The 14,368-nt window shown below is 35.2% G+C and overlaps 1 protein-coding gene and 1 long non-coding RNA gene across 3 annotated transcripts in view; one reads left to right on the top strand and one right to left on the bottom strand.

The window, feature by feature from the left end:
* gpc6a (glypican 6a) overlaps nucleotides 1–14,368 on the top strand; it is a 220,674-nt gene that overhangs the window by 36,076 nt on the left and 170,230 nt on the right. For both annotated transcript variants that reach the window (XM_082163828.1, XM_082163829.1), the window contains exon 2: nucleotides 9,004–9,162. In XM_082163828.1, the coding sequence (XP_082019954.1) occupies nucleotides 9,004–9,162 (159 nt within the window). The remainder of the gene's footprint in view (nucleotides 1–9,003; nucleotides 9,163–14,368) is intronic.
* Nucleotides 6,118–6,908, bottom strand: LOC309494583. The gene is made up of 2 exons (XR_014204384.1): nucleotides 6,612–6,908; nucleotides 6,118–6,480 (listed from the first exon to the last, which is right to left on the bottom strand). It is a non-coding gene; the product is annotated as an uncharacterized lncRNA (long non-coding RNA).

Consider the following 14,368-nt stretch of genomic DNA (forward strand, 5'->3'; position numbering starts at 1 on the left):
GCTTTAAAATGATTTTTCATTGTTAGTTCATATTAACTAGTTAACTAATGTTAACAAATGCAACCTTATTGTAAAGGGTTACCATATTATATTAAATCATATAATAAAAAATAATAATAAAAAAAAACATTATTATTTTAATATTTAATGTTTATTAAATATTTTAATGTTTTATTTATATTATTTAATCTTTTTACAATGTTTTTGTTTTATTTTTTATTAACATCTTTTTATTTTTTGCAAAACATTATCAGAAAATACAATTATGTTATGTTAGTTGTTATATTATTTATTTATTTATTTATTTATTTTGGTATATTTTATTTAATATTTTAATGTTTTATTTATATTATTTAATCTTTATTTACAATATTTTTATAAAAAATTTTATTGACATCTTTTTCTGCAAAACATTTTTTTATATCAGAAATTCCAATTATGTTATGTTAGTTATAGCCTAATTTTTTATTTTTTTGGGGGGTATATTTTCATTTATAGAATTACTAAATTTTACAAACAAAAGTTGTGTTTGCTACTGTGTTGTTCATTGCTCTTTTTGGTGCAGATTAACAGTAAAGTTAGGCTAAAGTTGTGGAAAGCAAGATTATTTGATACACAAATAATTTTTTTTATAAACTAACTTTTTGGCACACAGTCACTCCCTCAGGATGATCTAATACTTGTGAGCAAATAGTATAAAATCTGAGTAGAAATTGAAATTGCTAAAACGTTTTCCCAGAAAAATCCTGAAAACTGGGAACTATTGCAGTTTTTAACTTATGTGCCAATCTCAGAGTAACCACTTGCTCAGTCGCTGTATTTACTTCTATATAAATTTAATGTTGTGTTTATTATTTAGGAAAGTTTTACACTATCACTGTTGCTTTTATAAAGAGGAAATCAAACTTTCAGTTATATTTACTACCAGCATGATTGGTCCAGGGAGATATTGGTCCATCAAAGAGATGCTAATTCTCAATGATGCCCCGTGGAGGAAGAAGCTTGGAATCGTTTTATGAAGCAAGTGGCGCCGTAGAAATGTATATTAACTCTATCATTTCTATAATGATGCAATAGAGAGTAACCATCAAAACAGGCGACTCCTGAGGAATAGAAAATAATGAGGAAAAAATAAGCAGGCTGTTTGAATATGATCATGTTTTTTTTGTTTTTTTATTATTTGAAGTTATCCTCGGGGTGTGAAGAGTTTCTGTTAATATGAGTTTTGGATTATTGATCACCTTTTAAAAATGTGATTAGTAAAACAAAGTGTGGTACAAATTTAATGTGTGCAACTCTCATGACGTCTCATGTTGTGGGTGGTTAAATATCAAAGTCATGTTGTTCTGGTCTCTAGATATGACTCGTTCCCCTCTTCAGGTTTTTTTATAATTTTTTTAATTTTTAAAAAAAATTTATCCATTTTGTATCCACTATAAATGCAGGAAAAGTTGCATGCCAAACTTTAAATATGCCATATTATGCCCTTTTACAAAGTCTTGAATTGGTTTTGGCCTCTACTAGAATAGGTTTTGATGCTTGAATGTTCAAAAAACACATTCTATTTTATTTTATATTGTTGCAGCTAGGGATGGGATGATTACCGGTTTCACTATAAACCACGATAAAATGTACTGATGGTTAGTATTATCGTTTAAAACTGAATTATCATTAAAACCGTGTTTGATTATCGCGATTTTAGTAACTCACTGTAAATCCTGTCCAGCCAGCAACAGGCTGGCGCAGGCGCAGCGTGCAATGTTGTTGTTTTTTTTATTGGAGAAGGAATTGCGGAAGGCAGATTAATGTTTTAAATATTACATGATCACAAAAATATTATCAAACTCAGTAAACAATAAATCAACTCTGATTTCATTTTCAATACAATCGAAAACGGAGACGCAAGACGGCAAGTTGTATTTGAATGAAACGAGAGAGCGCGTGTTATAATGCATTGTTATTGACGACGGTCATTATAAGGAAGGAAATGCCACAGAATATAATCTTGCTTAAAAAAAGTGCATAGAGCTGCTTGTTTTATTTGTTGTTTGTTGATTTTCAAATATAAAACTTGTTGAAATGTTTTCCGTGTGAGCATCAGTTATTTTTGAACACTTTCATCTTGTTTTAACAAAACCGTGATAATATTGATAATATTGATAATCACGATAATTTTGGTCACTATTATCGTGATATGAAATTTTCATACCGTCCCATCCCTAGTTGCAGCTCCTCTCTTTCCAGTCGGTCAGAAACACTCCTGAGTGAGTTTCTCAAAAGCATCGTTAGCCAACAATGATTAGTTTTAATTGTGCTGGTAACGATGGAACTTGTGACCAGTTGGCTTTGGTAAACACAACTCTGTTTACTTCCTGTCTCTATGAAGCCCCTCCTTCTGAAAAGCACACTGTGCTCTGATTGGTCGGCTGGATCAGTGTGTTGTGATTGGTCGAGCGCTTCAAGTGTGTTTGGGAAATGTCCCTCCCTTACCATAACCGTCAGTTTAACACACTACTAACTAACTCAACCAGGCCCCGCCCCTTTATTCTGCATATTAATTATTTAAATGAGGAATATTGTGACGTGTTTGTTCCCGGAGGAAAACTCAAGACTACAATGGAGGAGTTTCAGGGAGTTCAGAAACACTGAAACTAATATAGAAAATAACTCCTGCTGGAGGGACTCTTTAAGTTAAGGGGTTTGCTTATTGTCTTTACCAAAAGTATGGGGAATATTAACATAATTATGTATATAATTGTGCATGTCCATAGCAGAATGCTGAAGTGCATGTATAGATTTGTTTTCGAGGCCATTTCATATGTTTCTGTACTAATAAATAGAAGATTGTGTGCTGTTGAATACCTTCAGTTGTGTAGTCCTTGAGATTTCAAGCATGCTCTCTGTTAGCAAACGTAATTGGTGAGTAAGCTAGTTTTATTGGCTTTGAGGTGGGAAGGAGAAATCACACAGCAGATTCTCTTCATTAGCTAACATGACAGAACTTTACCGCTGCAGTTAATCTGTCAAGCTCTTCGTCTGGTAGGATGTTGAATCTTTTGATGTAGAGAGCGTGTTCAGTGTCGGTGAGCATCATTTGCACAGTATAAACCGATGTTTTTTGCTTTCATTATTGAGGATTATTTCTAAATCTCCAATGCATTTTGTTTGATTCACTTATTTTTTTTGGCAACATTTTATTTATTTATTTTTTGTCGACAGCACTGATGGGGTTGTGTGTGTGTCAGCAGAAGCCTTTTTTTAATAAATGCATGTAATCCCTCTTGTATAATCACCATATTTTAGATGCATCTTTAATCTGATTGGTGTTACTTTGCTATGCTGACTGTATATGTATTGCATTGCACTCCAAACCTGATGATGATTGGCACAAATCCAGAAAGAGTGATATGAATCTAGAGGCTTTGCTGATGTAAAATACTGTATGATACATGGATTTGACTTTTACATTTATCAAGTAAAACATGATATCAAGCAAGTTTTAAAATTCACACTAACATTCAAAATATTTATTTATTTATTTGAAATAACGATATGATATGAGCAAGCATTAAATTGATCAAAAATGATTGTAAAGATTTTTTTTTTTTTTTTTTTTAAATAAAAGCTGTTCTTTTAAAACTTTATATTCATCAAATAATCCTGAAGAAAAATGCATCACAATTTCCCCCCCAAAATTAAGCAGCACAATTCCTCTCAACATTAATAATAATAAGACATGTTTCTTGAGAATTATTTCTAAAGGATAACTTGAGAGTAATGATGCTGGAAATTCAGCTTTGTATCACAGGAATAAATTGCATTTTAAAATATATTCACATAGAAATATGTTCCTTCAAATTGTAATAATATTTCACAATATTACTAATTTTACAGTATTCCAAATGCAGCCTTGGTGAGCAGAAGAGTTTAAAAATCATGGTGTACGTTTTAACATGAATCATTTTTATATTTACCAGTCAGTTTCTCACAGGTAAATATGACTTTGCTAAAGTAATTCCTGTGCACAAACTATTGATATTTCTGGCTCAGCCATAGTTTGTAGTGGGCAATGACTCTATGGGCTCTTCTGGCGGGACTGATCTTGTATTGCGCGTCTGTGGTAAATTGACTTTGTCTCTCACTGGCATTTGAACAGCAGCGGCACTCGCTGGAGCTTCTCATAGTCAGCATTTCCAGCTAATTACAAAGCTGCGCTTCAATCACGCTCCGTGCTCGAGGTTCCAGAGATAACCATCTACAACGATCCGCCACATCTGTGCCGAGATAGACGGAGGAAAATTAGAGAAACTTAATGTCTTGGAACGGTTTGTGAAAACCTCATGTTTATCATGACGTCACCTCCACGTAAACACTTTGGGTTGAAGCCAATGTAACGACAGGCTTTTCTTCAGTTATTTCGCCCTCATGAATTACTTCCTTCTTTGTAAGATGAAATATGGCCGGCTGCGTCTGTCACTATCTGTGACGGGCTCATCTGACACAAACCAGCTGTTGGCACACGGTAAGGCGAGCGATCAACAGAAAGCGTCTCATGAGCTGAGAAATGTTTATTGTGCTTGAGAATTCTGCTGACCCGCTGGAAGACTTCAGTGCATTTCATTTTATCATGAAGCTCAGGAGACTTAGGGTCGGTTATTCGCACTTGTAGTTTGGTTCTCTTGGTTCATTTGTTCTGGAGCGGTGTGTGTGTTCACTCTTGGCATGTTTGGTTGGATTAAAACGAACCCTGGTGCGATTGCTTTATGAACCGCACCAGCCAAACCCTTAGTGGACTTCTTATTCATGTTTTTGTTTAAATATCACCTTTGTCTCAGATGTTTCTCCTAAAATTATTTTGGAGAAATAATAAATAGACACAAATGAGTCAATAGTAGTTAGAGTACAGATCTATATAATGGATATTGAGCATTTTAATGTTTCTTGAGCAGCAAATCATCATATTAGAATGATTTCTAAAGGATCATGTGACACTGAAGACTGTAGTAATGATGCTGAATATTCAGCTTTGCATCACATGAATAAATTACAGGTAACAGTCATTTTAAATTGTAATAATATTTCACAATATTACCATTTTTACTGTATTTTTTATCAAATAAATGCAATCAAAAACATAAAAAAAAAAAACCTTACTGGCCCCAAACTTTTGACCGGTAGTGTAAGAATAAACTTATTTATCCTAAAAATCCATTCAAGGAAAGCAAAAAATGGACACAATGATTCACATGCATTAAGAATTTTATCCATTTAAAGTCATTGCAATTGCTGTCTTGGCGAAGCATTTGAGTATTAAAGAGATCTCATTTGCAATTTTACCCTAAAATGTGGAAAATCTTTACAATGTTTTGAAATACCCTTGACCAACCACTTCCAGATATTGAAAGCATGCATATTGTTTGACGAGACTTAAAAGGGATTGAACATTAATGTGAAAAAGTCACAACAATGAATATTGAGGCTTATATAATGTCTGTTTCCTATTATCCGCACCAAAGACGTGTTCAGATACGGCCCTGTTCATAAATTGCACAATTTCTCGCTCATTACATTTAAAAACGAGTAGACGCACGCGAGACACAATCTCACACTGGCCTCAAAAATATTCTCAGTGCAGAAGTCAATATATATACTCGAAAATAAGCGCTAGTATCTGCCTCACTCTGTATGTAATGGTCTGATATTACTTTTCAAATCAGCTGGCTGTAATGAGAATGAAATATTTTCTCCCAGGCTGCCATGTCATTACCAACACACTCTTGTTTGTCGCTTTTGCTCACTGCAAGCAACTTATGATTCCCCGCCAACATTTGAGGTGATTTTAAATGTATCATTAGCCCACAGTTTGGCATTTCGTCCATATATGTTGTCCCTGGATCCACTCGTGCCAGAAGCACTTTGGCTGTGGTTTAGAGGCAATGCAGTGCTGGTCTGGCTCACTGCATGTTCAATCCAGCCGGTGTTGGGGAGAGTTTTACTCATGAAGTTTAGATGGGCAAGGCACTTTAATGCTGAGATGGTGCAAAATGCAAACTGGACAGGGATGCTATTTATACTGTAAAAGTGTAATTGTTGGGTTGTAGAAAGAATTCTGTGCTCTTAAAGGGATACTCCACTTTTTTTTGGGAAATAGGCTCATTTTACAGCTCCCCCAGAGTTAAACAGTTGAGTTTTACCGTTTTCGAATCCATTCAGCCGATCTCCGGGTCTGGCGGTACCACTTTTAGCATAGCTTAGCATAGATCATTGAATCGGACAGGACCATTAGCATCTCTCTCAAAAAAATGACCAAAGAGTTTCGATATTTTTCCTATTTAAAACTTGACTCTTCTGTAGTTACATCGTGTACTAAGACCGACGGAAAATGTAAAGTTGCGATTTTTGCGTAATAATCAAGAAACTTTGCTGCCGTACCATGAGTCCAGCAGGCGTAATGATATGACGCAGCACCTGAAAATAGGTCTAATAGGTTAGACAACCTTAGTCCCGGTCACGTGGGAAGTTCCCGAGCTGGGGACTATTTTCAGGCGCTGCGTCATATCATGACGCCTGCTGGACTCATGGTACGGCAGCAACGTTTCTTGATTATTAACGCAGGAATGAGAGTATAGTTCCTAGCCATATCAGCCTAGAAAATTGCAACTTTTCATTTTCCGTCGGTCTTAGTACACGATGTAACTACAGAAGAGTCAAGTTTTAAATAGGAAAAATATCGAAACTCTTTTTTCATTTTTTTGAGAGAGATGCTAATGGTCCTGTCCGATTCAATGATCTATGCTAAGCTATGCTAAAAGTGGTACCGCCAGACCCGGAGATCGGCTGAATGGATTCGAAAACGGTAAAACTCAACTGTTTAACTCTGGGGGAGTTGTAAAATGAGCCTATTTCCAAAAAAAGTCCCTTTAAACCTTTTGATTAAATCACACCGGAATCATTAATTCAAGAGATTCGTGCAAAAACACTGCAAAAACACTGAATCATCCAGTAATGAAACAAGTGAAGTCTGTATGAACGAGTCATTAAATCATCAATTCAAGAGATTTCTTCAAAAACGCTAAATCATCCAGTAATGAAACAAGTGAAGTCTTTGAGTGAGTCATTTACTCATTCATTCAAGAGATTTGTGTAAAAACGCTGTAATGAAACAAGTGAAATATTTATGAGTGAGTCATTGAATCATTCATTCAAACTGCAAAAATGCTGATTCAACCAGTAATGAAAACAAGTAAAGTCTTTATGAGTGAGTCATTGAATCATTAATTCAAGAGATTTGTTCAAAAACACTGAATCATCCAGTAATGAAACAAGTAAAGTCTTTATGAGTGAGTCATTGAATCATTCATTCAAGAGATTTCTGTAAAAACGATGTAATGAAACAAGTGAAATATTTATGAGTGAGTCATTGAATCATTCATTCACACTGCAAAAACGCTGAATCATCCAGTAATGAAACAAGTTAAGTCTTTATAAGTGAGTCATTGAATCATTCATCCAAGAGATTTGTGTAAAAACGATGTAATGAAACAAGTGAAATATTTATGAGTGAGTCATTGAATCATTCATTCACACTACAAAAATGCTGATTCAACCAGTAATGAAACAAGTGAAGTCTTTATGAGTGAGTCATTGAATCATTAATTCAAGAGATTTGTTCAAAAACACTGAATCATCCAGTAATGAAACAAGTAAAGTCTTCATGAGTGAATCATTGAATCATTCATCCAAGAGATTTGTGTAAAAACGATGTAATGAAACAAGTGAAATATTTATGAGTGAGTCATTGAATCATTCATTCAAGAGATTTCTGTAAAAACGATGTAATGAAACAAGTGAAATATTTACGAGTGAGTCATTGAATCATTCATTCACACTGCAAAAACGTTGAATCATCCAGTAATGAAACAAGTAAAGTCTTTATGAGTGAGTCATTGAATCATTCATCCAAGAGATTTGTGTAAAAACGATGTAATGAAACAAGTGAAATATTTATGAGTGAGTCATTGAATCATTCATTCACACTGCAAAAATGCTGAATCATCCAGTAATGAAACAAGTAAAGTCTTTATGAGTGAGTCATCGAATCATTAATTCAAGAGATTTGTTCGAAAACGCTGAATCATCCAGTAATGAAACAAGTAAAGTCTTTATGAGTGAGTCATCGAATCATTAATTCAAGAGATTTGTTCGAAAACGCTGAATCATCCAGTAATGAAACAAGTAAAGTCTTTATGAGTGAGTCATCGAATCATTAATTCAAGAGATTTCTGTAAAAAAGCTGAATCATCCAGTAATAAAACAAATGAAGTATTATAAGTGAGTCATGGAATCATTCATTCAAACCAATTTTTAAATGAATTAATTCAGATTAATTAAACATTTTAAATAGACTGCTGCAATTAACAGCTGATATTAAAGAAATAAACACTCTTAGTATAAATCATGTCTTGGGATTATTTTTTATACATTTTTTTTTTCAGTGTAGCTTTAATTTGATTTGACTTTATTATTGAATAAAACCCTGTTTCACATAGATCCCTCACATTATGGAGGCATCTTCATTTTTATGCTTGCTTGAACCTGGTTTAGACTTTTTCTCAACAGGGAAGCTATTTAAAACATCACACTGAACATATTGTAATGTAATACAGCCTGTCAAGCATGAAGTTTCAAAAATAGATGGGAAATACATTTTCACACTGACAGTCAGACAAGTTTTCTACTTGTTTGCAGTCATTAAAAAGCACGAGTGGAGGAAGTTTGAGGACGGCTCTCAAACATCCATCTGTCGCTTTGACGTAATTAAAGATGTCACATCCAGCGGCGACATGCACCATTAATTTCAGTTGGTGCACCTTCACATCTTCTGTGCGCTTTGGGAAATCACACATCGCAGCTCTGGCTTAATGAAGCGTGTTTGATCTGGTGTGATGAGCTCCGTGTCTCCCGGTGCGGCCGTGTGAAATATGTCCTTCTCCCGTCCCACAGGTGAACATCTGCGGGTTTGTTCCCAAGGCTATACCTGCTGCACTTCAGACATGGAGGACAGACTCGGCCAGCAGAGCAAACTGGATTTCGAGAAATTAGTGGATGAGAGCAGCCACACCATACGGACAGTGTTTACCTCCAGACATAAAAAGTTTGACGGTAAGTGTGCAACATTATTCTCCAGGCTTTTGGTTCAATGACTTGGTTTGTAAATAAACAGATGCAATGCAAAGCTCATGTACTTTCATATAGAATTGATGTCTGTAATGAACAAAGAAACATTTACATTTACATTTACATTTAGTCATTTAGCAGACGCCTTTATCCAAAGCGACTTACAAATTAGGACTAAATTCAGCGAGTCATCATAAAGAGGCAAAAGCAACAACAACGCAGGAAGTGCTCAAAATACGAAGTTCAGGTATTATTCAGAGTAGCATAAGCCTGATAAGTGATGTTTCAAAGGGAAAGGAATTTTTTTTATTTATTTTTTTGTCTATAAGTTTAAGTGCTCACGGAAGAGATTGGTTTTCAGCTGTTTTTTGAATGTTGTCAGGGATTCTGCATTCCGGATGAGGGTGGGGAGAGCGTTCCACCAGCATGGAACTGTGAATGAGAATGTTCTGGAAAGTGATTTTGTGGCTTTCTGTGATGGGACCACGAGACGTCGCTCATTGACCGATCGTAGGTGTCTGGTAGGGATGTAGACTCGTAGGAGTGAGTGAAAGTAGGAGGGAGCTACTTTCAAGAAACAAATCTTTCAGAAACAAATCTTTGAAGTTAAATCAGAATCAGAAACAAATCTTTGAAGTTAAAAAATGTTTAGTGAAAAGTCAATTTTGTGAACGAATCATTCTGAGTCAAATCTTTTGAATGAATTGTTGGTGGAAAACTGAACTTGTCTACGTTGTTGCTCATGAATAACTCAAGCTTATAACTGTCAAGGCAACAATGAAAATAAATATAAAGTCTGGTCGATTTGAAGTTGCTTATGTTATGAAGCTTTGAAGTTCATTGTTTACTAGTTGGAAATTGTGTCCGAATCAGAACTTTTGGTCTTTTGAATCAGTTCAGAAAATCGGTTTAAATGATTCATTGACAAACTGATCCCTGAAAAGTTAAAAATGAAAAGCAATATATGAAGCTACTTAAAGCAGAAATAACCCAAATGTGTTGCAAAAGGTCATTATTATGGAAACTAAACTGTAGATGTGGTTTTATGCAGCGATGGTCAACTTTTCAACAGTAATTTCTATAGGTAATTTAAAGGTGCTCTAAGTGATGTCACGCGTTTTTTAGGCCAAAACATTTTTTGTCACATACAGCAAACATCTCCTCACTATCCGCTAGCTGCCTGTCCCCTGAACACACTGTAAAAAAAACGCGGTCTCTGTAGACACCACAGGCTCCACAAACGGCAACAAAAACAAACTGGGCTCACCCGCACCACGAAACACAACAAACAGTGTTCCAGCCAATCACCGACAAGAAGTATTTGAGGGGTGTGGTTTGGGGGTTAGTGCGTGTGCACATGTGTGGAGGAGAGAGAACAGAGAAGCATGAAGAGGGAAGTTTGAATTATGGCCGACACACGAATAAAGAGACGACGTTCCGATGAACAAATTGCAAAGAAGAGCAATAACAAGGATAAGGGACAAGGATAAGGAACGCGCGAAGTCCCGAATTTATATCGGAAAAACCCTCGAAATGTGGCGAGAACTCCGCCGGCAGAAGGGCTTCCAATCCGACATTCAGTTGCTCTGTTTTTGCAGAACAGGTAAATCCATTTTTCTTTCTAAATTGACGTTCATGTTCGCCAAACCAACACAAGGATGTAATTAGCTAGAACTATGCAGTCAGCGTTAGCTTTGGTGAATACAACACATATGTTTCTAGCAGCTAGCGATCAATCTCTATTGTAAATGGTCAAGCAAATTCACAGTAGGGCGACAATTTGTGTGAATGAATGTTTTCACCCACTGTTTGTTATGGATTTGAATGTTCATTTATAGGCTATCGACAACTTTGACTAAATTTGTTTACGCCGCCGCCGTTGTTTATGCTCACTGGGAAACGCGAAGCTAACGTTATCTTGCTATTATTGCGTCCTTGTATGGGAGCTAACGTTATAGTTATAACCTCAGGTGGCGAAACGATTTTAAGACAATGTTTCTCTTTTTCTGCATTCTGTTCTGCAATATATAAAAGCATTTATCTAACTTGGTGACATTACACATTGAATGAAGTATCAGTAAAACTTAACTTTGTTTTTAGTGACTACTTTGACTTTCCTTTATGCCGGAAGGGAGGGGAGGAGGGAGGAGACGGGATGAGGAGGAGGGAGGGTCTAGCTAGCCTCCATTTTGTTTGACAACAATTCGAATGTCAACACTCCCGGCATCACTTAGAGCACCTTTAATCTGTGTCTTTTGATAAGGAAAGCATTGGAGCTGTGTTGTGTTGAAGCGGTTATTCTTTGGGGCGAACTGGACTTGTTTGTGGAAACATATACTCTGACTCACTTGTAATCTACTTTTGCAGTCACTGAAATGTTCTTGTGTTTTTTTTTTTTCGTTTTTTTTTTTTTTAATTAGAGCTGTTAAGTATCTACTTTTTAACCTTGTTATGACTTCCTTTAGGGGTTCAGGCCTTAATTATGCGGGTCAGACCCCCTCCAAACCGCCACTATAATTCACCTGGAAACCATGTAGCTCTGACTAATTATATAGTTTTTGAAATGCAGTAATGAAGGAGAGCTATGGAGTACATATTCTCAGGTTATGTGAAGGTTAATATTAGCGCTCTCGAAAGTTGGTGATTTGCATGTAGTGCGGAAGGAACTTTGCTGTTGAGCAAATCGTGTGACTTAAATGAACTTTGCAGTGATCTTAGAAGACCCAGCTCATATGGATTTACTTTTTATATAGTTTGCATGTAATATATATATATGTGTGTGTGTGTGTGCCCTGAAAAAATTGTGTGAGACACCATATCTACATTTCAGAAATTACGTTTTATGTGAACTCAGAAACCTCAATACTTGGTAGACAATACACAATGACGGTAACATTTGATGGATTGTTTTTGTGTTTGAATGTGTCATTTTGAGTAGAAAACAAACTTCAAATGTCACAAAATGGCAAGTTACTAATCCTAACATCAAAAGCAATGATAAAACAGTGTAAATACAGCTGGAAAACAGTGACAAATCAACCTCATTAATTATTCAAGGCCCAGTGCATGATGGGAACACCAGTATCAGAACAGCTGAGTAATTTTACTTAATTTTATAACGTTGATATTTACGCTTTAATTTCTACACGCTTGAATTGAGTACTAATATAGAATTTACTTAGTTTTTTTAATTATTGCCTGAACTAACGTTTTCATGTAAATTACATTGTTTTTTTTTCTGTAGTACTTACTTCAACACAAAATATTTTTTTAGCAGTGTATAAAGAGTAAATACTGTGAAAAAAACAACAACATATTGCTCATTGTTAGTTAATGTTAACTAATGCATTTAATAATGTTAACTAATGGGACCCTATTGCAAAGTGTTACTGTATTTATCATCAGTAAATCCAGTTTATTTAAATCTCATCCATATTAACTAATTGAATATTGCTTGTTCCTCATATTTTACCAATGCCTCATAGTTTGTAACCGCATAAATGTAATTGTTTTCACAATGAAGAGATCAATGTTGATTCTAAGCCATTTCAATAAATGCATTTTGAAAATATTATGTAAACAAAATCAACTAGATGCATATAGTTAATAATAATAAAAATAAAATCTAAAACCAAGTTTTTTTTTTAAATGTTATGCATACATCTTAGCTGTTTGATAACTGTTTAATTTATGTATGAGTGACAAATATGCATCACATTAAGGGTATTAGTTTATGTTAAAACTGTGTAATCCAAGTTAATGGAAATTGTATTTGCAATTCAAATAGATACTCTTAAATGTAAGCCTTTTTTGAGTGTACAGACCCATGCAATGAATGTGAATAGTTCAGATCATTTGATGAGAAACATTTGAGTTCATAATGAGATCTCTGACTTTTGAAGTCTGTTGAAACTCTCTTTTGCAAATGCTGCAGACTTAAAGGGATACTCCACTTTAAAATGAAAATTCTGTCATCATATACTCACCCTCATGTTGTTTCAATCCTTTATGAATTTATTTCTTCTGCTGAACAGAAAGGAAGATATTTAGAAGAATGTCAGTAACCAGACAGTTTCTGGTCCCATTGACTTCCATAGTATATATTTTTTCCTACTATGGAAGTCAATGAGACCAGAAACTGTCTGGTTACTGACATTCTTCTAAATATCTTCCTTTCTGTTCAGCAGAAGAAATAAATTCATACAGGTTTGAAACAACATGAGGGTGAGTATATGATGACAGAATTTTCATTTTAAAGTGGAGTATCCCTTTAAAAAAAAAAAAAAACGAATTTCATTGCTTTCTAGGAGAAGCAATCGAGCTATATTAAAGAGATCTCATATATGATTTTCTTTCGTTCCTATGCGAATGTGAACGGAGTATCTCAGTGAATGACTGCGAGACACTGGTTTGCATACTGGTGTTCCTGAGAGACGAGGCCGTGATACGACGTGTCATTCTGGAAGTTTCTACACCGACCTGTATGCAAACCAACCCACAACAATCCTGTGACATAACAAACCCTTCACGTTGAGTTACCGCCTGCTGATAACCTACATTACTTTCTCTGACGGCTCCAAGTCCACTCCAAACGTGTTCTCCTGCCCACCTGAGCTGGTGTTGAACTCCCCAGCGCTGAGACGTTGATGAACATAGCTGGCCTACACCGCTGACACTTTGCTAATTACGCCGGCGAGCTGCGATAGGATCTGATTATAGATGCTGTTTTGGGCCAAAGGAATTTTCATTAATAGTGAACAGAACCATTAATACTTAAGCAGTGCCATTAAGAAATGAAATATACAGGCATTATGGCTTTTCAGCCATTTAAACATGAAAAGTTTTGTAGACGAAATCAAACCCATTCGCAGTACCGGTATTAATTATGTTCGGCTTTTAAATGGATAATATGTTTACACACTTAGTTGACTGCATTAGCATTAATTAATAATTAGCATATCAGCATGTAATAATTTGGGCCTGTGATGAAGGTGTCGTGTGTTTAATGCTGTTTTACGGGTATTAAATTCTAGTCACATAGTGTTTCATGAAAATGTGTCACCTCAAAATTAAGAACATAAAAAGTTGTATTTTGCACCATTTTGGACCTTTAATGAGGAATTATTTTTTTCTAATTCGGCTTAGATTATGATATGCATTAATGTAATGCAAAAACAATAATGATTTAGTA

The sequence above is a fragment of the Leuciscus leuciscus genome, assembly GCF_965113295.1.
Source record: "Leuciscus leuciscus genome assembly, chromosome: 3".
Taxonomy (NCBI): Eukaryota; Metazoa; Chordata; class Actinopteri; order Cypriniformes; family Leuciscidae; genus Leuciscus; species Leuciscus leuciscus.